The sequence below is a fragment of the Sphaeramia orbicularis genome, chromosome 17 (assembly GCF_902148855.1).
Source record: "Sphaeramia orbicularis chromosome 17, fSphaOr1.1, whole genome shotgun sequence".
NCBI lineage: Eukaryota > Metazoa > Chordata > Actinopteri > Kurtiformes > Apogonidae > Sphaeramia > Sphaeramia orbicularis.
This window is the reverse complement of record NC_043973.1, coordinates 19941985-19969199: the sequence shown is the minus strand read 5'-3', so window position 1 is coordinate 19969199 and position 27215 is coordinate 19941985. Positions and strand designations below refer to the sequence as shown.

Here is a 27215-nt window from a genome sequence, read left to right as displayed (position 1 = left end):
TTCACATTTTTTTAGCCCTCTGCTCTGGAGCTACAGTGACAGCATGTATGCATAGTGAAAATGTCACGGCCCTGACACTGGGCATCTATTAACAACTCATATTTTTCTTAATTTCAGTGTTCTCAGATTTGTATATGCTTTATGAATTTATAATGCCAGTCCTGTCACTCAGCTGAGACTGAGTAATGACAAAATCAATAGGCTTTATGGCTTTCAAATCATCACACCTGACCTTTACTCTTGTCAACAAGAAATCTGAAGAAAACCTTTAATGAACCATTATTCATTTACACAGGAGGCAATTAAACACAACACGGAAACAGTGTGTCTCATTTAGATCAGGACCTTTGATCCAGATTGCGATTTAAATACGAATTTCAATCAGGCTTTGTGCTCGTCATTGCAATGCAGTGCTATAATATAGAAGTATTGTGAGCCCTTTTTGCTGAGACATCAGTTAAAATCTAACTGAAATAAGAAGCACTGTAAGGTCCTGTGCAACATGTGAAAGTACAATTACATGCAACAAAGATATGCACATAATATGCAAATAATGAATTAAACTTGCAGCAGACACAAAGAGCAGTTCATATCCACAAAGGTCCAGACGATGCCAAACAGACATCTACTGGCTAACCCGGAGGCTTGCTAATAATGCAGCATATATAGCGTTTGGTGGTAGTAATAAAATGCGCACATGCTGTCCATACCTGTCCATCCCATCCACCCCCCGTCCTCCTTACACATATCCATCTCTCAACCCCTCCATTTGGCACACTCACCGCACCAGATGGCCAGGTAGGGAGGCTGAGGCAGGTGCCCGTCGCCTGGTCGCCCTCTCCGGTCGCTCTTCTTCTTCTCTGTGGGGTAAAGGCTGATGGATACCACGGCTTTCGGTATCCAAAGCGTCTCTTAAATAACGGCAGCTCCTCAGCCGCACCTCACCTGTCTCTTCCCTCTATGGATCCTGCGCGTCGCCGTAGCATCACCGTTTAACGAGCGCGTCCAAAACGCCCAGTCAACCAGAAAACGGGTTTTACCGGACAGAAAGAGTTCGCAGGGTGAATGTGTAAAATGCACTTTGTTACAGATTATGATCCAGAATGCGCTTTCTTTCCTTGTTCAATTCAGAGCCTTGCAAAAAGAAAAATCATAAATCCTGCAACTGCGGACTGTGTTAAGTCTTCTGTCAGGGGGACCAGCCAGTTGTCGGCACTTGGTCAAGCTACGCTATGAAATCAGTAGTCAGCAAAACGTAATCCTCTTTTTAAATTTACAGTGGCGAGGTGAAATGTCCAACGCAGAGCAGGGACAGTGACAGCAGGGGCCCATAATTCACACCCCCTGAAACACAGTCCTGCAGTGGATCAATGATGAATGGAGGACCTCTCTCTCTCTCTCTCTCTCTCTCTCTCTCTCTCTCTCTCTCGTACACACACATCAACACACCACACTCACAACGTTTTGCATCGAGCCATTATTGAGATATGCCTATGATGATGTTGAGGGAAGTTGTGGATCTGCGGCCTTGAGATATAAAGATTCTGTAAATATTTTTTTCCACTATTAAATGTTTCTTATCATAGCTTATCTGCAACATCAATACAAAATGTGAAGAATATTTATCTTACATTTACATCTACATTTATGCATTTGGCAGACGCTTTTTTCCAAAGCGACTTACAGGGGACAACCAATCAAATCAAACAATCAATCAAATTTTATTTGCATAGCCCCACATCATAATAAAAGTTATCTCATGACACTTTACATATAGAGCTGGTCAAAACCTGACTCTAAGCCAATTTACAGAAACCCAACAGAATCTTAATACTAAAGCAAAATATGTTTGTGTGTGGAGGTCTAAACATTTTGGCTCGAATGGCTTGAAAACACTGCACCAAAAGTATATTCTAACTATGTGAAACATATATCCTTAATGATCTAATATTTTTCTATGCTAGTTTGAACATAAATTCAATATGGAGGGTAAAAACTATTCTACGTTTAAAATTGTGTTGCAGTATAAGATAACCTAATCTATTTGTCCTTTTCTTATATACTTTAATCTGAGACACTGTAGCCTACTTTTCCCTCCATCGTTTTAATCTGACAGCCTAATTGGTTCCTGTACTGATAAGATTTATCATTTTGTAGCCATGTATGCAAGAAATCAAGAAATCAATGATAGTTTTTGCCCTTTTACATAGAAGAGAGTAAAAGCAAGAAATATCAATCTACATATTTATTCATTTTTCAACAAAAAAATATAGCAAACTTCTTTAGAGACATTTCTTAGTCTTTATCAGCTGATAGATGTGCTTTTGTTATAAATTCAATAGATTCAAAATAACATTCGATTTGAAATATAAGGGGGTTACATTAAGACATTTCAATTCATGAATACGAAAATTCGATAGTAAAATTGAGGGTTAAAATGTTATGCATACATTTTCATACGTACATTAAAAATAAATCATCTTATTTCCCTTTGGCGATAATTTAAAGTGTTTTTTTTAATGTATACGTCCTTACGTCACTTCCGGATGTAGTCGGGCAGTAGTAAAAAAAAATCTGGTAGCCATGAATTTGAGCTAGCTAGCCACCGATAGCTGTCAATACATTTGAGTAAAAACATCCATGTCAAGACACACGAAGGACATTCGAAATCTAGTGCTGCTTCTGTGTACATATAGGGGCACACCAGCGTGCCTGCCAGCCTACAATAAATCGGTAAGTTGTTGGCTTTGTGGCTAGCGTGCTAGCAAGCTAACCGCCGCTAGCCGGACGCCTTGCTAATGATAAGTGATGATTATTTTGTCTGTTAGCTGGTATTAACCTGTGTTATTGGAAATGTCCAGTACCAACAGGGATTTCGTGCTAATATTTTTTGCAGTTTTAGATATGATATGTAAAAATACTTCTAATATTAAATGTCCAACATCACTGGCTAACGTTAGAGGTTAATATCGTATTTAACCATGTAGCCACAATTAGCATATCAGTGTCCCTGTCGCTCTCTTGTCTATATTGAGGGGGTGTAGTAATTAGTCACCCATGTCCCTGATCACATCATTGGATCTGAAACATCTTGATATTGCATCCTTAGTGCAGAGACAAAACCCAAGGTTTCGTTGACATTAATTAGTGACACGACCAAATCTATATCAATAACAAATGACGCCTGAACTCTTTACTACACCCTGTCCGTGTTGTTTTTGTGTCTTTGAGTTACTTCTCTATAGCCCCCATATCCTCAGTGCCAGATTCCTTATTGTATTTTCACAGTCTTTGAAATTTTAATGGTTCCTAATGTAATGTCATTCTGTTGAACAGAATAGCAGCCTGGCTTTTTTAACTATTTGTCATCTGTTAGTTTATGACAGCCACATGAAAGCTATCTAAAAGCTACATTAAAAGATGAAATAAACTAGGTTGTCATGCTTTTGTGTGTATTTGTTGTCATCTACAGTATGTTTTCTTCTGGTGTGAGTCATTTTAATGTGTGTCATCACATTTCTTTTTAAAAGATCCAGCTGGCTCAGTGACTGGACCAGAAAACCTTGGCACCATTGTGTGCCAGTTCATTTTCAAGACCCAGGGATTTTAGATTCCAGGTACAGTCATAACAGGGTTTCTGTGATGGGTTTTCCCTAGAAAGTGGGTTAATAGAGTTAATAAGCAGCACAGTTTTATCTCTATATTTCTTAGATTTTACACTTTAAAGGTCTGTTTTCCTGACACTGTGACCTTCTGTTGAATTACACTGTAAAAATAGTCAACATAGTGTTGACCAATTCTGACACATTCTATCTTTTCATTACTGAGGTGGCAAGATGATGGTTTAAACAATTTCCTCACTGAAATGCTTCCTTTTTCTGTGTGATGTGTGTTATGGCTTAAATGTCCTAAAATTATACTTTGAAAAGTGGTAGAAGTGGTAAAAGTGGATAACAGTGAGGGAACATTTAAATGTTATCTCCACTCTGAAGGTTAATGCTGTGGGGAAGCTATGAATTTTAGCTGAAAGCACTTTGATCCTTACTTACTTTTCTTATTTTGTTGTGCATTTGTCTAATTTCTCCATTTCTCTTTTTTTTTCTACCCCGTTAGAAGATGAACGGTCTGTCTATACGAGAGCTATGCTGCCTCTTTTGCTGCCCTCCGTGCCCCAGTCGCATTGCAGCCAAACTGGCCTTCCTCCCCCCAGAGCCCACCTACGCCCTTCTCCCTGACCCAGATCCAGGTTCTGGAGCTGTAACGGCATCTGGGTCCAGCTCAGGGGCTACTTTACCATCTCTTGGAGCCCCAGGACTGCGTTCTCGCCTGGGAGCTAGTAGTGGAGGTGACAGAGGAGGTGGAGGTGGAGGTGGAGGAGGAAGCAGTGGAGGTGGGGGTAGTGGTGGGGGAGAGGGAAGGTGGAAGCTGCACCTCACAGAGAGAGCAGAGTTCCAGTACTCACAAAGAGAGCTGGATGTGACTGATGTATTCCTGACCAGGTCTAGTCGAGGAAACCGGGTTGGATGCATGTACATACGCTGCGCCCCAAATGCCAGGTGAGACTCACTTTTACGTCAAATGAGTTAACTCGTCTTGCTTTTGCATCTTAACTGGGGCTGAAGGATATGCTGAAAGATCATATTGGAGTTATTTTGACACATATTGCCATGTGAGTTGGAATGGTAAATTTAGCATTTCATTGAAATTCTATAAAAATAATAAAATAATTATTGCTGGGGCTTGCACCAAACAAGCATATTCCCATATGCCTGGAATACACTGTTTACTTCATCTGTGAGTGGCGGCCGCGTTTCATGTTGATTGTCATTTTGATGCCCTTGTAAACAGATTAGGTTGGCTACATATGCTGTGTGTGAGGTGCATGTCAAACCTTGCTGCAGCAGCATGTAATCCATGAAATAGGAGAGATGCAAATTTTTTCAGAATGTGAAGAAAGCGGTTTGCAGCAAGAAAGATAGAGACAAGCACGTTGATAGTAAAATTGACACCCTGTCAAAAAATATTTTATGACACCTTTCATTATTATTTCAATGTCTGGACTATATTTGAATGTGTCACAGACTTGAAGGATATAGTCTTTTGCACTCTCTCTCAATATGTGACTTCTTGAACATATGAAATTTCTTAAAAACTAAATTTATGACAAAATAGATCCATATTAATGTCATTATCAATGGGGACAGCACATGAAGTAGGCCTTGCAGTAGCAGTTTTAATGGCAGTAACACACTCGTAGTAAAGGACACATACGTAAGCAACACGCAACAGTGAGGCAGCCACCACACACAGGTGAGATGGGCAGTGTCCTACGCGTTCTATTAGAGAACATGATGTGTTGGCCAGGCATCTTTGTAGCACCGCAATGCTTCTTTCACAATCATATGTTGGGGCATATATTACCTTTAAAGAAATCGCAACTCCTGTAATTTGCATATTATACTTTTCATATTTGAGATTTTGGTGACATTTCATTTAATTGTTTAGCTCCAGCCTCATTTATATTTAAAGTAATTTCTTGAATATTTCTCTCTGGCTAATGTTTCACATCCACATGCCTCCCAGTCATGTAGTCTTAGTCTGATCCTGCTGCCTTATTTTCTTATCCTTTCTTCCCTTTTCATCTTTTTTCGTTCAGGTTCACAGTGTTGTTTTCACATGGAAATGCAGTAGACCTGGGCCAAATGAGCAGCTTCTACATTGGCTTAGGCACGCGCATCAACTGCAACATCTTCTCCTATGATTACTCGGGCTACGGTGTTAGCACTGGCAAGCCGTCCGAGAAGAACCTTTATGCTGACATCGACGCTGCCTGGCATGCCCTGCGCTCACGGTAAGTGTGCAAAATTATTCCCATTCCTCGTAGGGTTCGAAGTAAACAGCCAGCAAGCTTTGGTAGATAAAACAGTGATGGGCGCTTGCATCACTGGCCAGTAACTTGATGTAAAAAAAAAAATCTTTGATTGACTCAGTTCTTCATAAACTTTTTTCCTCTGGGGACCACAGTTGTCTCTGTCTGACCATTAGCCAAGCAAATCAAAGCTAAATAATGGCTTTGTGTCAGACAAGCTGTTGATTGGATGCCACAAACTGTGCTGCACATGAATTGGCACATCACATATTCTGAAAACTTTTCAACTAGTTTTTCTGCTTCTAACAATATTTAATGAGCTGAATACAAGGAGAAACACAACAAAGTTTCTGGCAACTAAAATTGAAGATGAATGGTAACAGACAATGTTTGTTGGAATTTTTAAGCAAAGTTTCTCAATTTTTTCACCATAGAGCTGCTTATTGTGCAATTTTATCTTGGTACTAATATACAGGACAGGAAGAGTTATTTTCTGTATTTATCAAAAATGTTAATTTTGTGGATCATATTGATGGACACTCCTGGTAATTTCTTGACTTAACAGGACCATATTAAGTGAGCCAGAAAAAAAAAAACTGTCATGGCCTCTTTGATTTTTTTTTTTTCGTCAAATGTTGCACTTTAGTGTTGTGCAAAATAATAATGGGTCTCTGCATTTTGAACCTGTATGTGTTTCAGGTATGGCATTAGCCCTGAGAATATCATCCTGTATGGGCAGAGTATCGGTACAGTTCCTACCGTAGACTTGGCGTCACGGTTTGAGTGTGCTGCGGTGGTCCTCCACTCTCCTCTTACCTCTGGAATGAGAGTGGCCTTCCCTGACACCAAGAAAACATACTGCTTTGATGCCTTCCCTAAGTAAGTGATCTTCTTCAGACAGCGAGGAAATCTTCTCTCAGTGCCATGGTTTGCATTGTCAGTGTATTTTAATCTGATATTCTACCCTGAATGTTTTTTTAAATCAATCAATACATTTTAATTCTAGACAAGTTTCCGCTAAACAAGTAAATCTGAAGCTGTGGCTCCTTGAATTTAGATATTTACTGTAGGGGTGGGTGATATGGCCAAAAAATTAAGTCTTGTTTTTTTTTTTTTTTTTTTTTTCCCCCTGTATAGAGCTTTATATTGTAGATGCAGACACTTAACTGTGCAGCGCTTGATTTTACACAATTACTTTGCTGAAGTAACGGCATGTTATTAATGAGTGTTAAAGTAATTTAGTGTTTGAGTCTGGTCGAGAGATCCAGTTTCTGTATCAGCAAGTTACAGACATTAGCTTAAGTGTTAACACATGCGGTCATGTTTATTTGTCTCTGTTTTTTTGTACCTGCTTTTGGTCTATTGGGGTTTATCTCACTATAATTACTGGTTAGTTGTACACCATCACTTCCTACTTTAGCTGTAACACCATGAATAGTTCACATATCCAGACCTGTGTGTGTTGTGTCACTGGCCTGAAAACTGTCACGTCTCACCATCTCTTTCTGTTCATTAGACTTGACATATGCCACAGTATTCTCAGCTGTCCCATCCAAGGACAGCAGCTGACCACTGTAGGGTACACAAACACTGTAATACACGCAAGAGCGGCTGGCAATTAGCTGTTGAACCTTTGCAGCTGCCACAGTGTGTGAAGAACTGAATAGTGAACTGCTGGTGCGGATGTTTGAGTGACAGCAGAGAAGTATAAATCAAAATTTGGTGACTTAATCAAATTAATTCAAGTCATCCCTCAGTTCTAATTTACTGTTAAAGTGAATTGTGTTTTTTCAATGACTACATTTATGAACACAAAATACTCAGGAAGAGAAAACATTCCTACTCAGCCAGTGGCAGGATTAATTAACATTCTACTCGTATTTGTGTCTACATGTGAATACTCTGATTAACATCTAACTTCCCTATGATGGATATCCTAAGGCGCTGCCCTTTTATATATCATTCATATTTAATTCTTTCGATCACCGTCTTGAAAAGGTTAGTGTAGCACCAACTGAGCATATGCAAAATGCATTCATATTGTAGTTATAGTTACTTTTCATTTCAACCAGTATGGGCATGCATTTTGACCACAGCCTTGTAAAATGCTTGCAACTTGTTATGTGTTCAGTACACAGAGCTGACTTTAAACAAGGTGTCATGTGTTGTAAAATACAGTAAAAGCCCTAATTAAAGCTTGTATTTTAGACGAGCCTTAACTGGGGTAAGATTGAGTAATATTGCTTCTAAAACCTGAATAATATCAGCATATCCCACATGTCTTAGTTGGAAAATCCTATTTTGAGAAGATACACCAACCCAGAATATCCAATCAGATTATCCTGTTAACATCACCTACATCAAATTCATAGTGTTGTCACATCCAGAATAATCATGGAGTATTAGTGTGCGTGTGCATATGGTTGGTATGGAAGAACCATGAAAAGACTGAAAGTTCTCAGACCACTGCTGTAGCATAACCCTATTTCTGCTGTCCTGTTAATATCTACTCCTTTAATATCTAGTTTAATTAGACCACTGCGGACACTGATGCAGGATCAGCAGGAGTGCTGTATGGATATGTACTGCTGTAAATTGGAGTTATAGAATTTTAGCTACAGTGGGATTTTAGCCTAAAACACTATTCTTATTTGCTTATTTTTATCTATAAATGGCTTCTCAGCTGAATTTCTGAAATATTGACAACAGGATGCCTACCTTTGATCCAATGTTGTGAATTTACCTATGTTTTTGCAATCATTTTTAAGGATATATGAAGCATTTGGATAGACAGTCATGAAAACTGTTTAAATCATCTTAATCAATAGTAATCATTTTACAATCAATAATGATAAAGGTAATAATGTGAATTTATGGGCAAAATATGCTACATTTGGTGGCACACCTCTTTTCCTCTCAGCAAATAAATGGAAGTGAGTGGTGGTCAGGGGACCAGTAGATTAAATGAGGAAAGCCAGCAGTGTTACTGAGGAAAATAAATAGGAAAATAAGATATTTTCTGATTTCGTCACATCAGTAAGGCTAATGTTCTCAGTCACAACTAAATACACCCACACCTTCATCCAACCTGAAGGGAATGTTCTAAATGATTAAAGCCAATGAATGTTTTGCCTACAGTTGTGTCTCTCAGCACACAAAGGCACTGATCAGAAAAACGATCAAGCTATTACCACAGTGTCTACATTTTTGTATTACTCCATCCTCACACACTGCGGTGCTGTTATTGACTACACCAAACTCAACTGTCTGAAGGTACACACATGGAAATGTCCTGAACACATTAAAACATGAGGAAAATGGGAAAATACTGGCAGAGTTTAGTGTCTCTGTAGGGACATACACCACTGCATACTTAGAGTGGGACAGAAGTTTCACACGTTGCTGGTTAAAAGTTCAGAAACACCTGCTCTTTTATTGTTTTTGAGAGACACATTCATGTTCATGTTGTTTATATGCAAACAAACCAGGGAATTTAATGGTATAAAGATTTATTTTGACCAAATAAATATATAAATGTAGAGATTGTGATACAAAAAGCTTTTTCATCAAACTGTCACCTAGGGCAGCATTTTGGAGGAAACACCGGGAGCTATATTATGTTTCACTGAACAAGTTTCTGTTGACAGTACATACATAAGTAGGTTAAATATCCTATAGACTAGGATTGTGCATGAGCTTATAAATGTATGAAAAACAGTTAGATTTTCTCAGTATTGATACAGGTCAGTGTGTAAGACATTTACATACAGGGGTTGGACAAAATAATGGAAACACCTTAAAGAATCAACAAAATATAATTTAATATGGTGTAGGTCCGCCTTTTGCGGCAATTATAGCCTCAATTCTCCGAGGTATTGATTCATACAACTTGTGAATTGTTTCCAAAGGAATTTTAAGCCATTCTTCAGTTAGAATACCCTCCAACTCTTTTAGAGACGATGGCGGTGGAAATCGACGTCTTACTTGAATCTGTAAAACTGACCATAAATGCTCAATAATGTTGAGGTCTGGGGACTGTGCCAGCCATACGAGATGCTCAACTTCATTAGAATGTTCCTCATGCCATTCTTTAACAATTCTAGCTGTATGGATTGGGGCATCATCGTCTTGAGGTGAAGGTGTTTCCATTATTTTGTCCAACCCCTGTATTATGTGTAGTGTTTGTAAAATAGCAAGGAATAAACCAATCTCGTGTCTCTAAAATTCCAAGAAATATTATAAAAATCACTTTGGTTATTTGTCTTTTGCCTTATTGATGATTTTGTTCATCAAAATATGTACTTTCTTTACTTTATACATACTTTATTTGCTTGTATTCTTTTTTTTTTTTTTTTTTTTTTTGCAGCATAGAGAAGGTGTCTAAAATCCCATCTCCGGTGCTGATCATCCACGGTACAGAGGACGAGGTGATCGACTTCTCCCACGGCCTTGCCCTGTTTGAGCGCTGTCCTAAAGCCGTGGAGCCCCTGTGGGTGGAGGGAGCTGGTCACAACGATATTGAGCTTTACAGTCAGTACCTGGAGAGGCTACGGCGCTTCATTAACCAGGACCTGGCTGCACAGCATGCCTGAGAAATATACAACAGCCTCTCTGCATCAGTGTAAAAGAAACTGTGTGCATGTGTGTGCGACTTTGTGAGAAAGTGGATGCCAGCATGGTTGGAAATTGTATGTGTGTGTGTGTGTGACCTAGACCTAAAGGGAATTGTGGTTTTTGTCCTATCTGTGTGTCTTTGAAACAGCACACTTTTATGTTACTTTTGAACAAAACAACGTCAAAGGTTTCCTCTTTTAAATCTGAGAACAGTTTTTAATGTATCATCAGTTATGCGGTGGATTGCAGTAAAACACTAAAAAGAAAATCTGAGATGAATGGCTTCACTCAGGAGATGCTTTGTCATCTCTTGAGGAATTCTAATGTGGGAAAAGATATGAGCTTTAGGATTTATTTAAAAGTAACAATGAGCTTTGTCCAAAAGGCACACAGATGAAATTTACAGTGTGTTATGTTAGGGAATGTATGCTGCTATGTATGTAAGTATGGAGTGAAGTGTATATTCATATCTCCATGGACCGGTGACACCTGAGTAATCTGTGTACATGTTGTGTCTGTGAGAGTGTGTGGTCATGGCAGCGCTGAGAGAAATGAAGGACATCCTGATGACTTGGATTAGCTACAAGTGGAGGAGGCGCAATGGAGACTTATCATTATTGGTGTTTTTTTTTTTTTTTTAATTGTTTGTTTTTTTTGTGTGTGCTAGTATGAAGAATACCTCCACAGCTTGACCAGTTACTCTCCAATGGACAAACTTTGGTCAAGCATGTGTCCTCCCCTCCACTTCTCTTTGTTTACCTGATAATGGACATCCATCTGACTGCCAGGGCGTCTCCCAAGTTGTTGTCCAGCTAACACTAACCTACTCTGTGTGGTTTGGGGGTCCATCTCCTCTCCTTCGGTGTCAGTTAAGGTGGACATACAAAGACTTGTCTGGAATACTGTCTTAACTCTTCTGGCTGTTGGGTGTCTTCTACCTGTACTTCATATCCCCTCATTTTTGACTCTGGGGGGAAAAGATTGCAAAATGGCCAACTTCCACTTCATTTCCTGGCTGTGTTGTAATTCTAATCTTTTACTATCCACTGAATTGCAGCAGCGACTTAAAAGGAATGGTTCTGAATTTCCTGTGTTGCTTTTCCCCCACACAGTCTGACATTTTTGTGAATCGCAGAGGTTATACTAATGTTAGTGTGGCTGAAATGGAATCAGGTTTTAAGGGCCACACTGTGGGTCTGGTCAGCTGGTGTAATAAAACTGCTCTAGTAGAGCCAGTTCACAGACGGCAGCAGCCCAACAATGTTTACTAATGTATAATGTTGGCACGTTCGACAGACTGCACTGTGTTGGGAACAGCAGGAATATGTAAGAACAAGTCACATTGAAGTCTGAAGTGCAGCTGTTGACGACGTCTGTGAATAATTTGTACTCTCTTCTAGTGATAACACATGTCAAGCTTGGGGCTAGAATCTGGAGGCTCTACGGTGATATACTAATGAGAATTACGCTCATTTTGTGCAGAATAATCACAATCTCCTGTAATGAAAAGGTTGACTAGTCTTACTGCACACTTTGTTTTCCAGTTGCACTCATCACCTGTTCATATTCACCCACAGCGTACTTTTTTTTTTTTTCCTTAATGTAATTGATCATGACGTGTTTGTTGTAGTGTAGGGCCATAGATTGATTGTTCTGAACCTTGTGTGTCGACGTGATGACTTAACAATGTGATTTAGATCGGGCGCCAGGACGGTGACATCATGCCTACTAGTTTTGTTTAACCTCTGTGGCCCTAATGTACAGACGCTCTCATATGGGTGGCAGCGCGCTTCACGTCTGACCCAAGCCATATTTGAGCCTCTCACTGTTGGTGTGGTGCAGGTTACACCACACGCACCTTTGCACATCATCACACACATTCAATCACAGCATATACATGCATACACGCATTATCCATATACTGTATTGTACAGTATATTTACATGTTTATATATATCGGATCAAGCATGACAAAAGCAGGTCTTAAGTTCAGCACTATTGTACAAAGCATCCAAAGTGTAATAAGGGTATAAAATGTAAATTTGTGTGTTTTCTCCATTATTATTGACTGTGTATTACAGGCCAGCGGAAAGGATACTTGCATCCATTTGCATCCCTGTGTGTAAACCTCAAAGTACAAGCAGGTTTCCATGTGATCTTGTCCACTCATCAGTTTCAGTGATAGAAGCTGTGTTTTGTTGAAGGGAACACGAACTAGCCCTGATCTGATTACTCCATTTTTGGAGTACAAGTGGGTCTTACCAAGCGGCAGAAAGGTCACCAAACCCCACTTGCTTCGTGTCATCAGTTTGAACAGGGAATCTTTCCATTCTCATCCTGCACTTTGTGTCTCAAATGTTTAAATAGTGGAAATCTGTTACCATCTTTAACCAGGGATCTGATCTGTCACAAGCAGTGAAGGAGAATTATTGCCTCTCTCTGGAAGTAGAAGTAGGCCTCAGTTTTTCCTGGACAGGTCATGTTATCAGGGAAACCACTGGATCCACCTTTTACGGGGTCTGGGTTAAGGAAGGGGGTGGAATTTTACAGTTTTATTGATGCACCACTATGGTTCACATATATTGTATCCTCTGGCCCTGAATGTTTATCGATGAGGGAGGGAGGGAGGGTGGGCGGGGGGTTAGAACAGTTAAAACTGTATGCATGTCTATTGTGTTTTGCAGAGCAAGTGACAGGGTGGGACGTAATCTCTATTATGTATTCTATGTGAGGGTAAAACTGAGCTCATGGCATTGGAACATTGAAGCGCTTTTTAAAAAAAACGGGACGTTTATTTGAATTTTTTATTGCTGATACTAACTGATGTATTGTTATGAGTTTTGTGCTAGAGTTTGAGATGGGCAGTGGGTGGGGGGCTAGACAATATTAGTGGGCTGTTTATATGGTTACTGTACTTACCTATTCTATTCTTTGTATTATGATTTGTAATTTTATGTTGCTTTTTTTGAACTGAGACTATGATGTAATGAAATTAATTCATGGGACTGAATCTTGACCTTTTTATGGACAACAAATAATAAAATATCACTTATGTACAAAACATGAGTCAGACCATATTGATTTTTGGAATATTTTTAACAGCATATGATCAGTGAAGGGAAAAAAAAAAAACATTAAAGCACACATTCTTCCATAACATTTCAGTAAATTAATCATTATTTCTCTTGTATTATCAGTAAAACACTAAAAATAAACAGAGTAACATTCGTGTTTTAAAGAAAATGGATCTGATTCTTAGTTTCCAGTCAACTCAATCTTGTCATAGTGCATAATAACTAGATTTAACATAAGTGACTGCCCTCTGCTGGCTGATAATAGACATTACATGTACTTCTCTCAGGGTAACAACATGCAGTTCATTTCAAGTTTGCACCCTGGAATTCACTATATACAAATAATTGAAAATCAAGTTCTGGAGTGAAATTCCTCTTCTCTTTTTATCTTGCTGAAATCGTGTCCAGTGTGTAGGTCCAAGAAAATGACGGCCAAGAGTCCATCAACCTCAGCTAGCTGAGCTCAGCTGTTTACTGGCCAGGAAATAAACATGGTTTCAGCAGGCTGCCTCCATATGGCTGAGAGCAGGAGGGCTGTGCTTCAGCAAAGAGGCAGTGCACTTTTAACAGAATTACAGTCCTACAGCCAAGTCTTTAATCTATGTTGTTCTCCACATGTGGCCTTGTTCAGACATCCTTAAAGCATCTTATCACTAACCTGAATGTCCTGAAGGAAGTGAAACATACTGCCTTTACAATATGAGAAAACTAATTTAGAAATGTAATGTTCAAGTTTTCTGGTGTATGAGTGTATATATACAGCTCTGGAAAAAATTAAGAGACCACTGTAATTTCCTCAGCATGTCTGCATGTACGACAGCCATTCCATTCCTGTGTCTGTTGAATTCCAACACGAACACACCTTATTCTACCAACTGATCATTGTATTTGTAGTAAGTATTTAAAGTGCATAAAAATATTATAGTTTATATTAAAAAACGCTTGATTATACGAATCTGATTGTGTGTGAGGTGACCAAAAAGTGTATGTGAATGGTTTGTATGGATGTTTTGTGTTCTAGTAAAAATATACAGAAGAAAATGTATGTTAACAAAGCAAAGGAAGCAGATTTAATTGAATTATTAGTTTGTAAAAAGGGGTGGGAGTCAATAAGTTATACTTCTTCCCACTTCTTTCCGAGTGTTTGACTGTGTTGTATGGTTCTTTGTTATCTGATGATTCTATGTGCTCGAAATAAAACTACACTACTACTACTACTACTACTACTACTACTACTACTACTACTACTACTACTACTACTAATAATAATAATAATAATAATAATAATAATAATAATAATAATAAAAAACACCTGATGCTTGTCTTATTTAAGAAGGAGAAGTATAAAAACCACCACTGTGGACATCACTATCTTCTTACTATAGGTAAAAACAGTGCTATTAGTATTGCAAAAGTAATTGGAATCCAAAAATGACTCTGTAAAATTACTGGACTTCTGCTCTGACAATGTTCCCAAACTCTGAGGACTGGTTCTTCTATCAGGACAATGCTCCTGGCCTCAGCTAGGTCAATAAAGGTGTGGATGACGGACCATCAGATGAAGACCCTGTCATGGCCAACCCAATCTCCAGACCTGAATGCACTGTGAAAACTTCTAAAGGAAGATGGATGGTCACAAGCCATGGAACATGTCTGATCTTCTTGAATTTCTATGTCAGGAGCTGCATAAAGTCATCCAACAGTAATGGAGGAGAGCCAAGACATGTGAAAAAGCTGTCATTGAAAATCAGGGTTATTCCACCAAATACTGATGTCTGAACTTTTCCCAATTTACAACATTAGTATTGTGTTGTTTGGAAATGAATATGAACGGCTTTTCTTTGCATTGTTTCAGGTCTGCATCTTTATGTTATTTTGACCATATGTCATGTTCTGCAAATACATGCTTTAAATAACAATATTTTTTTTTGGAATTTGGGAGAAATGTTTTCAGTAGTTTAGAGAATAAAACAAAAATGTTCATTTTACAGAAACACATACCTATAAATAGTAAAATCAGACAAAGTGATCATTTTGCAGTGGTCTCTTATGTTTTTTTCCAGAGCTGTATATGTGCTGTATATCAAATGGACAAGGATCAGTGTTAAGATGCTTTTGGGAGACTATACAGACATCGATGTACAGATCTTAGCACAGTCCTACATTACATAAGGTCGTAAAAGGATCTGTTTGTTCACGGTTTGCTGCCACTGGCTATGTTTCTTGGTACCTGCAAAAAAGAAAATAAAAACAGTCTGAGAACAGAAGCACAGTATTTACATCGGTGGTTCCCAACCTTTTTCGGCTCGTGACCCCATTTCTGGCGACCCCAGGTATTCTTTGCTAAAATTAATTTGTTTTTGATCATGTAATAGTTTGCTATACTATATTGCAAATAAACGTTAATTTTAGACGACATTTAGTCTATATAATGTATATTATTATGGACGGAAGCAGAAAAGCCAGGTGTAGATTACTGCACAAAGTGAGAATTTGATTTTCCTTGGTCAGGATATGTACAGTCAGTCCAGCTTGGATTTACAAGGCTGACAATTAATACTGAACAAACACTAACTTAAACTATTCATTATCCTCCTAAGACCCAGGAAATGTCAGCAAAGTACAAGCTTTTTTTTTTTTTTTTTTTTTTTTATTAAATAAGTGCCTATATTGGAAAAATCATGATGCAACAGTTTTTTCAGATGCAGTTTTACATTTTTTATGGAATGTCCTTTGTGGTGGACAGTTTTCTTTTCTGTTTTTTGTATGAAGTTGTGAAACTATTGTTCACAAATGTGGACAGAAAACTCGTTGCTGGGTCTTAGGAGGTTAAGAAAGAGCTGCAGCATCTTAAACCGACCACAATGAACATTTGAAAGGTAAACAGTACCACAGTGTTTCAGTTTCAGCTTCACAGTTTGTCATGCCTTTTATGTATTGTGATTATCTCTGTCAACTCACCATGTATTTTTTATTAGTAAGTTTTTTATTTTATTTTTATCAATTATTAGAAATTTTAGGTGATCCCATTTGAATTCCAGGCGACCCCACGTGGGGAATCGAAAATGCTTTTTCACTGATGAACAGATGGATGCAGTATTTGATTAGACATGCCAGTTTTGCTCTTATAAAAATAAGAGTGACATCAAAATATACTTAGAACATATTTAAGAACATTTTAAACCCATGGGTATGTCAGGTGGAATGTAATCAGTCATCTTTTTCAAAGCTGCTGTAAACAGGTTGAACGGCTCTGGCCCGGTCTTAACTGATCAGGATGTAATGGTTTTAGACGTCTCTGTAACCGGTTTGAGCCACCTTACTTTCCTCCTTCTGTTTATTTCCTCCTGTTTCTCAGAGTTTTTTTTTCTCCTGGAAAGCGTCGTGTACATATGCATGTGTACTCACTCTCTGTGGTGAAAGGTCAGCTCAGTCAGGGCTCCCAGAGAGTTCAGCTGCTCCTCCAGTGCTATGATCCTCAGACCGATGTATCCAGATGCCAACAGGAGCAACACCAATCTATAAATAGAATCATGTCATGAATGCTTAGACCAGGGGTGTCAAACTCATTTTAGTTCAGGGGCCACATTCAGCCCAATTTTATCTGCGGCGGGCTGGACCAGTAAAATAATAACAGTGAAAAAAGTAAAATTATATTATGATCAGGTTTACATCTACAAAGTTTCCTTAAAAATCTGAATAACATGAACAACTTGAATTGTCTTAAGAAAAACAAATACAATATTAACAAAATTATGCCTCGTTTTATCAGTTTATCATTTACACATGTGCATTACAATCGCACAAAACATTTAGTAACAGACAGAATATTGGTAAAATTGCATTTACTTTTCTCAAGACATTTCCGTTTGTTCATATTTGTTCAGGTTATTCACATTTTTTGTAAAAGTATAGTTTGGTAATGTAAACATTTTCATGTAATTTTACTTTTTTTACACCAAAAAAAAAAAAAAAAACAGACAGAATTTGGGGTTGCCATTATTTATAGGTTATTGTGATAATACTTTACGGGTCTGACCCACTTGAAATCTAATTGGTTAGTGTCTGTATGTGGAACCTGAATTAAAATGATTTTTGACAACATTGGTTGTTAATATCTTCAGTGTAATTTTTTCATTTCAAAATTCCACACACATACTTCTCTTAAGACATTTCAGATATTCACATTTTTTGTAAAAGACTAGTCTGTAAATGTGAACATTTTTGTGTAATTTTCCTTTTTTTATACTAAAACAAAAAGACAAATTTCATTATTTATAGGTTATTATGATAGTATTTTACTGGTCTGATTCACTTTAGATTGAAATGACCTAAAATGATTTTAACATCCTTGATTGTTAATATCTTCAGTGTAATTTTTGCATTTCACAAATTCATCCTGTGGGCCAAGTTGGACCCTTTGGTGAGCCGGATTTGACTCCTGGGCCGCATGTTTGACACCTGTGGCTTAGACAGAGGGTTTCATTATCACTTTAGAGCCAAGAACAGCCCAAAGTGACTACGCACAGGACAAAAACACACAGTAAAATATCAATATTGAAACTGGGAGATAAGTGTGATGTTTACTGACTGTACTAGTTTGAAGAGCTTTCCCTGAGTGCTTCCACTTAGAATGTTAGCTCAGCAAACAAGCATTACAGACATGTTTTATAAAGAAATACTAGAAAAACATGCAATGTACAAGTTTTACATGAATGGGAGAATTCTAGTTTTTGTTTGAATTGTTTGTGTATTTCTCTGTTGAAGTATGATTATGTGCTATGTTTAAAAATAGAAAAGAAGGACGTTCTGGTAAAAGGACCTAATACTCTCAGTCAGTTTTCATGTCTATTTTTTCATTTAAAGAATCTAAACGCAATATTGGCAAAATAAATATATGTAGATGAAGCCTTGGAAGACGTTTCCCTGTTTATTACTTATGAAAATAAATAAAACCATGAGCATAAAGTGGTAGGAGCTTATTAGATTTAATACGCAGTCAGGTCCGCGAGTAAAAACTGCACTATTTAGAACAGTCTTGGTTGGTCTAATGCTTTTGACCCTCTGAAAATGGAGGGATCACATTTATGATTGTTGTGATTCTTAAATGTTTAATGCAACATACAGTCACGGGAAAAATTATTTAACCATCAAAAGTCATAGAAAACAATGGTTACGCAATCAAGTACTAACTCCTGTGTGTATCATGTGACTAAAACAGACAGAAAAGAAAACATGGAATGCCTAAAAGCACTGTTTTTGTCAGTACAATGCCACAGATACTGATGTAAGAACTGAAGTGATTTTGGTTATTATTAAGAAAACATGGAAAATGGCTAAATATCAGCTCTGAAATTAAACTCTTATGAGCTATTTTTGTTGTTATCATTATATTTGTCCAAACAAATGTACCATTAGTTGTACCAGGCATTAAAATGAATAAGAAATTAAAGAAAACAAGGGCGGTCTAATGATTTTTTCCGTGACTGTATTTGCATTTATGTCACTGCGCAAACACTTACGGATCTGACTGTATATGTACCCTAACATAGCATAAACATTGATGCAACAATTAATAAAGATACAACAAAAGAAAATTGTAAATACACTGTTGCTCATAAAGTTGGAATAACTTTGTTTTCAGACACATTCCTTTTTTTATTCCTATTTATACACATCAGTAATCACCTTTGACCAGGTCCAATGATTACACTGGTCTACAAAGAAAATGTTTCCAGAATAAAAGTAAGGAAATTTTACCACATGAGAGTCACTGATTAAGAAAAATCAAGTAAAAAATGCTGGTTAGCTGAACTTTCCAAGATACAGCCTTGGGTCAAAATGTGAAATTCAAGAATTAATGAGAGAATGGGTTTGACTCAAAAGGAATATTTGTCTCAGAGCTACAAGATCTACTTCAAAACACTGTCTGCACATGAGAATACATTCACTTTACAGGTTCTATTTAGTGGAAGATTTATAAAACTATTATATAAATGTACATAAACCAATATATATGTGTAATAACACTTAATCATATACCTTGAAAACATCAGCAAACTGGCACTTTTGTCATTTATTTTCCAATGAATCTTATTAAAATACATAACATTTAGTACATTTAATCTCTGAAGCAAATCATTTCTAAAAAATTGTAGACCAGTGTTACATATTCATAGGAAGATGTAAAAAAAAAAAAAAAAGTCTATTCCAACTTTATGGGTAATAGTGTAAATAAATATAATTTATTATATACAAGAAGATCATGATTAATAAAGGATGAGTTCAAGGACAATTTTAAAGGCAATCCCTTTTATGAGTGCCGATGCACAATGTGTAACATATAACTTGATTACTTTATTATTACTAATTAATTAAGTGTAAGTACTGTAGGCAGTTTACAAAGAGTAAAATATAGCCCTTGTGTTATGAATTAGATTGAGCTTATTTTGTGTGTTTTATCTTAATCAAATGTACCTTGGAGCTACAACTGTTCAATAAAGGCAACGGAGAAACAAGTATCTGAGTGGATTTTCATTATATTAAACCACTTGTGATGGCATCAGTGTGAGAAATGAGACTCACAACATCAAATAGATGTAGAAGAGAACGCTGAGATTCCTGATTTCTCTGAGGGAAAAAAACGGTGTAACCCTGTCGGCGATCCTCCAAATCCAATCTGAGTGAGAGAAATGTGACAATGACACCGTTCTGTTAAGACTCTGCCTGCTGTGTTTTATTTAACCTGAATGAATGTGAATGTGTTGCCGTGCTCTCACACAAACCTTTGTTATCTTCATCTACTAAGCTGTTTTGACGGGTGGAGCTCTGTATTGAAGGAGCTAAAAAAAAAAAAGATGATTACAAATACAATTTTGGCACAAGAGGTAAAGAAAACAATATGAACAAATAAACTGTCTCCAGCTTTTCTCACCTTCACTGGAAAACTGAGGAAAGCCGTTGTCAAAATCAGAGCTGTTCTGTCTGCTCGGTTTACAATATATGCTGTCTTCCACACTGGAGTTACTGGAGATCTTTAGGTGATAAGGGTGTAAATTCTTTGTCACAATGATATATACACTCAGTCATAACAAACATTCCAGCCAAGTAATGTGTAGTTTGTATGGGGTGGATGAGCAGCACACCTACCATATCTAGATCTGCCTCATTCTCTGCCGAGGACATGTGAGGGCTATTATTCGCACTCTCACCCTGTTTCAAAGAAGCACAAGCACTTTTGGTTTTCATTTGTGAATGTCAAACATTTGTAGGAGAAAAGGTTGCCTTCCACATGGATTAGTGGAGTGCCTACCGGTGCAATGGAGCAGACGGTTTGGAGGAGTTTGTAACACATCCCACGGTTTCGTAGAGAGACAAATGAGTACTGATGAAATGATCAGAGAAACAGGCAAAGGTTCATCACACAACATACAAGGGAAGTTTATCCACTTTACTTCAGTTTCCTTCCACCTCCTTCTATGTTTATTCTTGAATTAATCAAATAGAAATCACATTGTTCTCTACAACAGTAAAACATCCCCTGTAAATCTACTCGTGTGTTTATTTTGCATTCTGTAAGAAACTGACCCAAAGACACCTTATTTAACCTTAAAGAACTAAACAGTCAGCAACAACCAAAAGTATCTACTGACCTAAAAAACTTTTGATGCACTTGTCCTATCAATAATTTAGGTAAAATGCAGTTCCTCAGCTTTTGGATTTGGACATTCAGAGGCTAGTGAATGAGGAAATACTGGCATCTTCTGTATGTTTGATGCACTGATAAAACCCATGTAGTCTGACACATGACAGTGACTGTACACTTTTATTTTTTGCTGAAGAAGTCAGCTTTTCCTCAATTTTCTCTTTTTTTGCTATAATAACATTTGGATATTAAAATGATAGATAGCACCAGGTACAGCCTAATCCATTATTGTGTCTATTGGGATATATCCCTGAATCACTGAGAACACATAAGTATACTGTTCAGTTTATGTTTATGTTGGGCCGAAAGGCTGTTATGACCAAATGGGTTGGAGAAGAACCTCCTTCAATACATTTGTGGAAGTCTTTGATAACTGATTGTATTTCTCTGGAAAGACTAACATTTTAAATTCACAACCAGATGGACGTATTTACAGCAAAGTTTGGAAAAGTGTTGGAATATGTGGGAACTCGGACTGCAACTACCTGAAATAGTCTTAATACAGACTTTTGAGATCATCGCTGTGGACATATTTTGGATCTGCTTTACATTTCATACAACCTGTATGTACTGCGCTGGATTGTATAATTTTGAAAATGTTCAATAAAAAGAAAGTTAAAAAAAAAAAAGATAGATAGATAGATAGATAGATAGATAGATAGATAGATAGATAGATAGATAGATAGATAGATAGATAGATAGATAGATAGATAGATAGATAGATAGATAGATAGATAGATAGATAGATAGATAGATAGATAGATAGATAGATAGATAGATAGATAGATGATGTAACTTAAAAAGTTAAATGTATAGACAAATTCTTTGTCAGTCACCATGGATACAGCTCTAGGTTTTTAAGGGTTAAACTCTGAAAAAAACAGTACAACATCATGGCTTACAGTGATTTTTAGAAAATCACTACTTTAACGATCCATGATTTTTGTGGCATGAGAACTTGACACTACACATGTATGTGACGAATGAGATGAGTTTCAACTGAGTTATGATGTTTGTGTCAAATTTCCGCACAGAGACATATTATATTATATTATATTATATTATATTATATTATATTATATTATATTATATTATATTATATTATATTATATTATATTATATTAATGTGTGTGAATATTACCTAACATTATCATTTGACCTTCTCCTGCTAAAACTGAATCATCAGGAAGAAAAATGTGGATGGTATCCTGCATAAAAGTAACGTCCTTGGCGAGAATACATATTGCACTTATTACCATAAGAAAACAAAACACTAATACAATGATAAATATCACAAATATCACCTGAACTAACAGTCTATTAACATCTACAAATTCCTCTTAGCAGCACAGCAGCAAAAAAAGAACATATCTATAATTCATTTTGTGTTCTTTTTCATATATTGATCCCACAAATAGTGAGAGATTTTACAAAATAGTCTTAAAATTCCCTATAGATGCAAGTGAGACACAATCTTAATATATTTCTCTGTGCCACTAAGCACCACAGCACATTATAGAGGCTTATGGGAATATGTGTCTAGTAATAGCATATGCGCTGAAATGATTAAAGCTGAACATATATAGCCTTCTGAGTACATGGCTGCGGTGAATTGACTTCCCATCCAGCACTAGAATTGCACAGCTATGCTCAATTTGTGTCACTCAAGGATGTAGTCAGAGGGTAGTTATGGAGCACAAAATCACAAATTTGTCTCAGAGAGAAAATCCTGTCATAGTATTGAGTATTGTGGATTTCACATAATGCAACAAAAAGTCAAAAGTAATGTATGGAAACAGTAAAAGGGTCTAACCTTCTCTCCATCTGCAGTTTGGATCGACAGCATTGACAAGGCAGAGTTCTGTTTTTTCACATGTCGTACACTGGACACAGGAATAACCACCTACAGTGTAATTGAAAGTACAGTACATAAAGGGCTTTACAGACATTACACAATGGCCTGAAACATACAAAGACAAAAGGCCAGCTGGAGAGTGAGAGGCTGGTTTAGTCTTAACCCTTTCATGCATGAATTATGAGAACCTTAGTCAATATTTTTTTTCTTGAGTGTTTTTATTCCTTGGTAGGCATGAAAAAAACAATGCAACTGAAAATTCTTATGACCCTATTTTTCATGGAGTTACAAAAATGTCCACTCATCTGGACACCATGCATTTGATTTTGGAAGCAAAGAAACATGTATTTAAAACGCATTATCAGAAAGTGATCACCTGTATGAAAACCATGAAATAAAAACATTTTTAAAGCCACTAATGCTATTTTATCACATTTTAACATACTCTAATACTAGTTGTTACTCAATTCATGGAGATAATATGCAAAAAAACCCAAAAACTTTTTGATTAAGAAAACTGTTAATTACAGTCTAATAACAATTTGAAATTATTTACACTAAAACATATTAGTGCAGATCAGGTTTATCAAGAACAGCAAAGTTATTTTTTTTCCATTTTATTTATTTATTTAGACAAGGACAATGCAAAATATGCATTAACCTCAAAAAGGAGAGATGTAGTGTGCTAGGTTGTAGCACTAATGCTAATTTCCACCTGTAGTCCCTGAACAGGCTGATGTTCTCATTAAAAAAAAACAGACATTAATAAAAATTAAAACATGAAAACCAGTAAAAAATGCATTTCTATAACTCCATCTATATAAAATATTCATTCACATTAAAACCATTTACTCTTATTCGTCCCACTGCAGTCCACCACATACATTAATGGTATGAATTACAGTGGATGGGATAGTGCATAAGCGTCCACAGTGTCGGCTGATACAGAACTAAATCAGCAAAACCCATGAATATACAAAAGAACAGATGTAAAATAACTGTCCATTGTAGTGACCAGTATGCATGAAAGGGTTAATATATTTTTACCTTTGTGTCTTTGAGCAGCACAGATGAGTAGAAACACACATAGTTCTCAGATACAAAGAGTTTCCCATGATACAGCCCCTCCTTCTGCAAGGAACAGGTGAATGCTAGACCGCAAAGACACACATTCAAGGTGGTAGGTATGTATTTCTCTATTTGGGAAAAAAAAAAAAAAAAAAAAAAAACAGACTGTCGCCTAGACAACAGAGGCAATGCCTGTTGAATTATTTACTAAAGTCTTTCAGCCTCTTATCCACTGTGGACCATTAGGCGCACAGAGTAACTCACAGCACTTAACCAGGCAGCAGAGGCCAGCAAAGACATTAGGGACAAACAGTAAGAAGGACACAACGTGATGGGATTTACATAATCAATACAAGCGAATAAGTAACAGACTCTCAACAGAGGCTCAACTCACTATGTGTCAGGTTCTCCCCCTCAGGAAGCTCTTGGAACAGTTTGTGGAAGGTTTTGTTGTGCTTCAGAAAGCTCTACGGGGAAAAACAGCAATGAGTTATTTAATACACAATTAGACGTGGGTTGAGTTGAGCTGAGTATTTGGGGGGGTTTTAGAATTTCAAAGAGGCAGGTTGGGAAATTGCGGTAAGAAATAGTTTGTTTTATTGGAGCGAAGTTTTGGTAGATAGATAGATGCGATCTGAAGCAGCAGGGTGATGTGTTAAATGTATAATGCTTACGTTATTGGTGACAAGTCCATCTGATCGATCGATACTCTCCTCCATTATTGTCTGTTCCCTGAAGATAAAAATAGGTCAAATACATGAGGCTTAACCCATAAAGACCCAAACATCCACTGCCTACCAAAACCATCTACTAATCTAAACTGTTTAATCTGTTGATCCACTAATCCTATCAATACATGTAAATAATTGGTGTAAAATACAGTTTGTCATCTTTTCATGGTCATCACATATGACCCATTTGGACGTTTAGAGGCTCTGTAGTGAACGTAGAAACACTGTCATCTTCTACAACATTGATTCACCAATAAAAATCATGTAGTTTGATCAATGACAGTGGATGGAGACACTTGATTTATGTTCAGTTAATGATAGATTTTACTGAAAAATTCACTTTTTCTTTAGTTTTCTCTGATTCTGATATAATAACCCTCAACTTTAATCTGAGCTTTTATGAACATCTACATGATCAGTCAGTTAAACATAGGAAATACATTATTTACTCTGAAGAAATGCAAAATAAGGAGGATTATATTACAATCAATGGTCATAAATCATTTAAGAAAGGTTAAATACAGAGAAAATTCACAGTGAACAGTGGATGGACACACTGGTTTTATGTTTAGTAGGCGATATCTTTACTGAAAAAGTCACTATTTCTTCAGGTTTCTTTGTTTTAATATAACAACCTTTGAATTTACTTTGAGTTTTCATGGGCATCTAAATTAAATATAGGAAATTAAATATAGGGAAATACATGATTTACAGTGGAAAATGCAAAATACAGAGGATAGTATTATAATAAATGATGATAAAACACTTAAAGGTTAAATATAGAGACAAATTCACAGTAGATGGTGGATGGACACACTGGGTTTATGCTCAGTTAGTGATATCTTTACTGAAAAAGTCACTATTTCTTCAGTTTTCTCTGTTTTAATATAACAACCTTTGAATTTACTTTGAGTTTTCATGAGCATCTAAATTAAATATAGGAAGTTAAATATAGGGAAATATATGATTTACAGTGGAAAATGCAAAATACAGAGGATAATGTTACAATAAATGATGATTAAACACTTACGAAAGGTTAAATAGAGGGAAAAATTCACCTGGGAACTGCCACAAAATTTGACAAAAGTTAAAAGTATAAGAGTATTATCAGAACAATTACTATGTAGGCACTAGATAGGCACTTTTTGTTTTGTTTTGTTCTGATTTCTTTCTCAGTTTTTCCCCCTAATCATGTTGTATTCTATTTGGAAGTCAATACCTGATGGACATGTTTGTGCTGAGGCTCTGACTGAGCTCCTGGATCTGCTGTCGGGCATCATCCAGGCTCTGAGTCTGGCAGAATTTCTTATTACCAAACTTGCAGCTGCTTCTTCGAGCGCCAATGACACTGTCCAGAGGGCTGGCCCAAGAGACCGGGGGGAAAAATGCCAGAAAGATGAACTCATACAATTCAGCTTTGATATAATGCACATGTCTAGATACAGGATGATGAAAAGTAATGAAATCTGCTAAAATGCATGAAGAAATACTCCCTGGTGAGATCAGTGCGACTCAGATGTGTAGCAATTTAAGACACTGCATTGGAAATGTTGATGAAAAAAAAAATCTATGCAATGACAGCAAACACTTCATAGCTGTCAACTGGTAGAGTCTGATTTTCCACAGATAATAAACAGGCTGTCACATAAAGAATCAGCAACAATAGAGTGGACTGAGGAGGAAGTATGTAGAGCGGTGCTGTTGTTAATGAGTTGTCCTTATGCACCGAATGAAACAATGTGAAAGTAAAAGTTAAAGTACATCCCAAAGTCCTTGAAAAACCTTTGAATATTGGCTGCATTGACTTTCTTTCTTTGCTGTCAGCCTATTAGCTCTGATAGTCTGCAGTCTCTGAGCAACAACTGTGAGGGAGGCTTCTCTTTTTCCATTTCCAAACACATGAGAATATGCAGTGCACCTGGTGGTTTATTTACACCATCAGTGGCTTTAAAGGGGTAAATATGGTTTAATGTCTGTAGAATTTTACTGAGGTTATATACAAAATAGGTAGAAGAACCTGATTAATACTTACATAGAGCTGTCCAGGGAGAATTTTCTGTTCTTCACACTCATGGTGAAAAATAGAAACATCCAAATTAAAGAAACACAATCTCAAAAAAAAAAAAAAAAAAAAATACTCAAACAGTTTAAGCTGACAGGTTCCTGAAAATGCGGCCTCCTCTCTGACAGTACTGTAAACTCTAAAGCAACAAGAGGCTAATTAGAAACAAAAGGTGAGTACAGCCTACAGTAAGGATTGGCTTTTTTAGTGTTAAATCAGCCAATGGGTTGTGAGGGA

General features: G+C 36.9%; 3 protein-coding genes across 3 annotated transcripts in view; 1 reads left to right on the top strand and 2 right to left on the bottom strand.

The window, feature by feature from the left end:
• Positions 1-1329, bottom strand: part of LOC115436925 (semaphorin-6B-like) — a 29444-nt gene extending 28115 nt beyond the window's left edge. The window contains exon 1 of the mRNA XM_030159929.1: positions 783-1329. The gene's annotated coding sequence lies outside the window, so the exon portion shown is untranslated. The remainder of the gene's footprint in view (positions 1-782) is intronic.
• Positions 1330-2557: 1228 nt separating this feature from the next.
• Positions 2558-13549, top strand: LOC115436944 (alpha/beta hydrolase domain-containing protein 17A-like). The gene is made up of 6 exons (XM_030159967.1): positions 2558-2733; positions 3531-3617; positions 4114-4556; positions 5657-5851; positions 6569-6748; positions 10236-13549. The coding sequence occupies exons 3-6, from the start codon at positions 4117-4119 to the stop codon at positions 10459-10461; spliced, it is 1041 nt and encodes a 346-aa protein (XP_030015827.1). The 5' UTR covers positions 2558-2733; positions 3531-3617; positions 4114-4116; the 3' UTR covers positions 10462-13549.
• A 1482-nt stretch (positions 13550-15031) lies between these two features.
• Positions 15032-27215, bottom strand: LOC115436945 (GRAM domain-containing protein 2B-like). The gene is made up of 13 exons (XM_030159968.1): positions 26949-27215; positions 26136-26276; positions 24860-24917; positions 24580-24652; positions 24165-24268; positions 23076-23165; positions 20870-20941; positions 20707-20769; positions 20492-20591; positions 20343-20399; positions 20143-20236; positions 16966-17076; positions 15032-15787 (listed from the first exon to the last, which is right to left on the bottom strand). The coding sequence occupies exons 1-13, from the start codon at positions 27005-27007 to the stop codon at positions 15772-15774; spliced, it is 1038 nt and encodes a 345-aa protein (XP_030015828.1). The 5' UTR covers positions 27008-27215; the 3' UTR covers positions 15032-15771.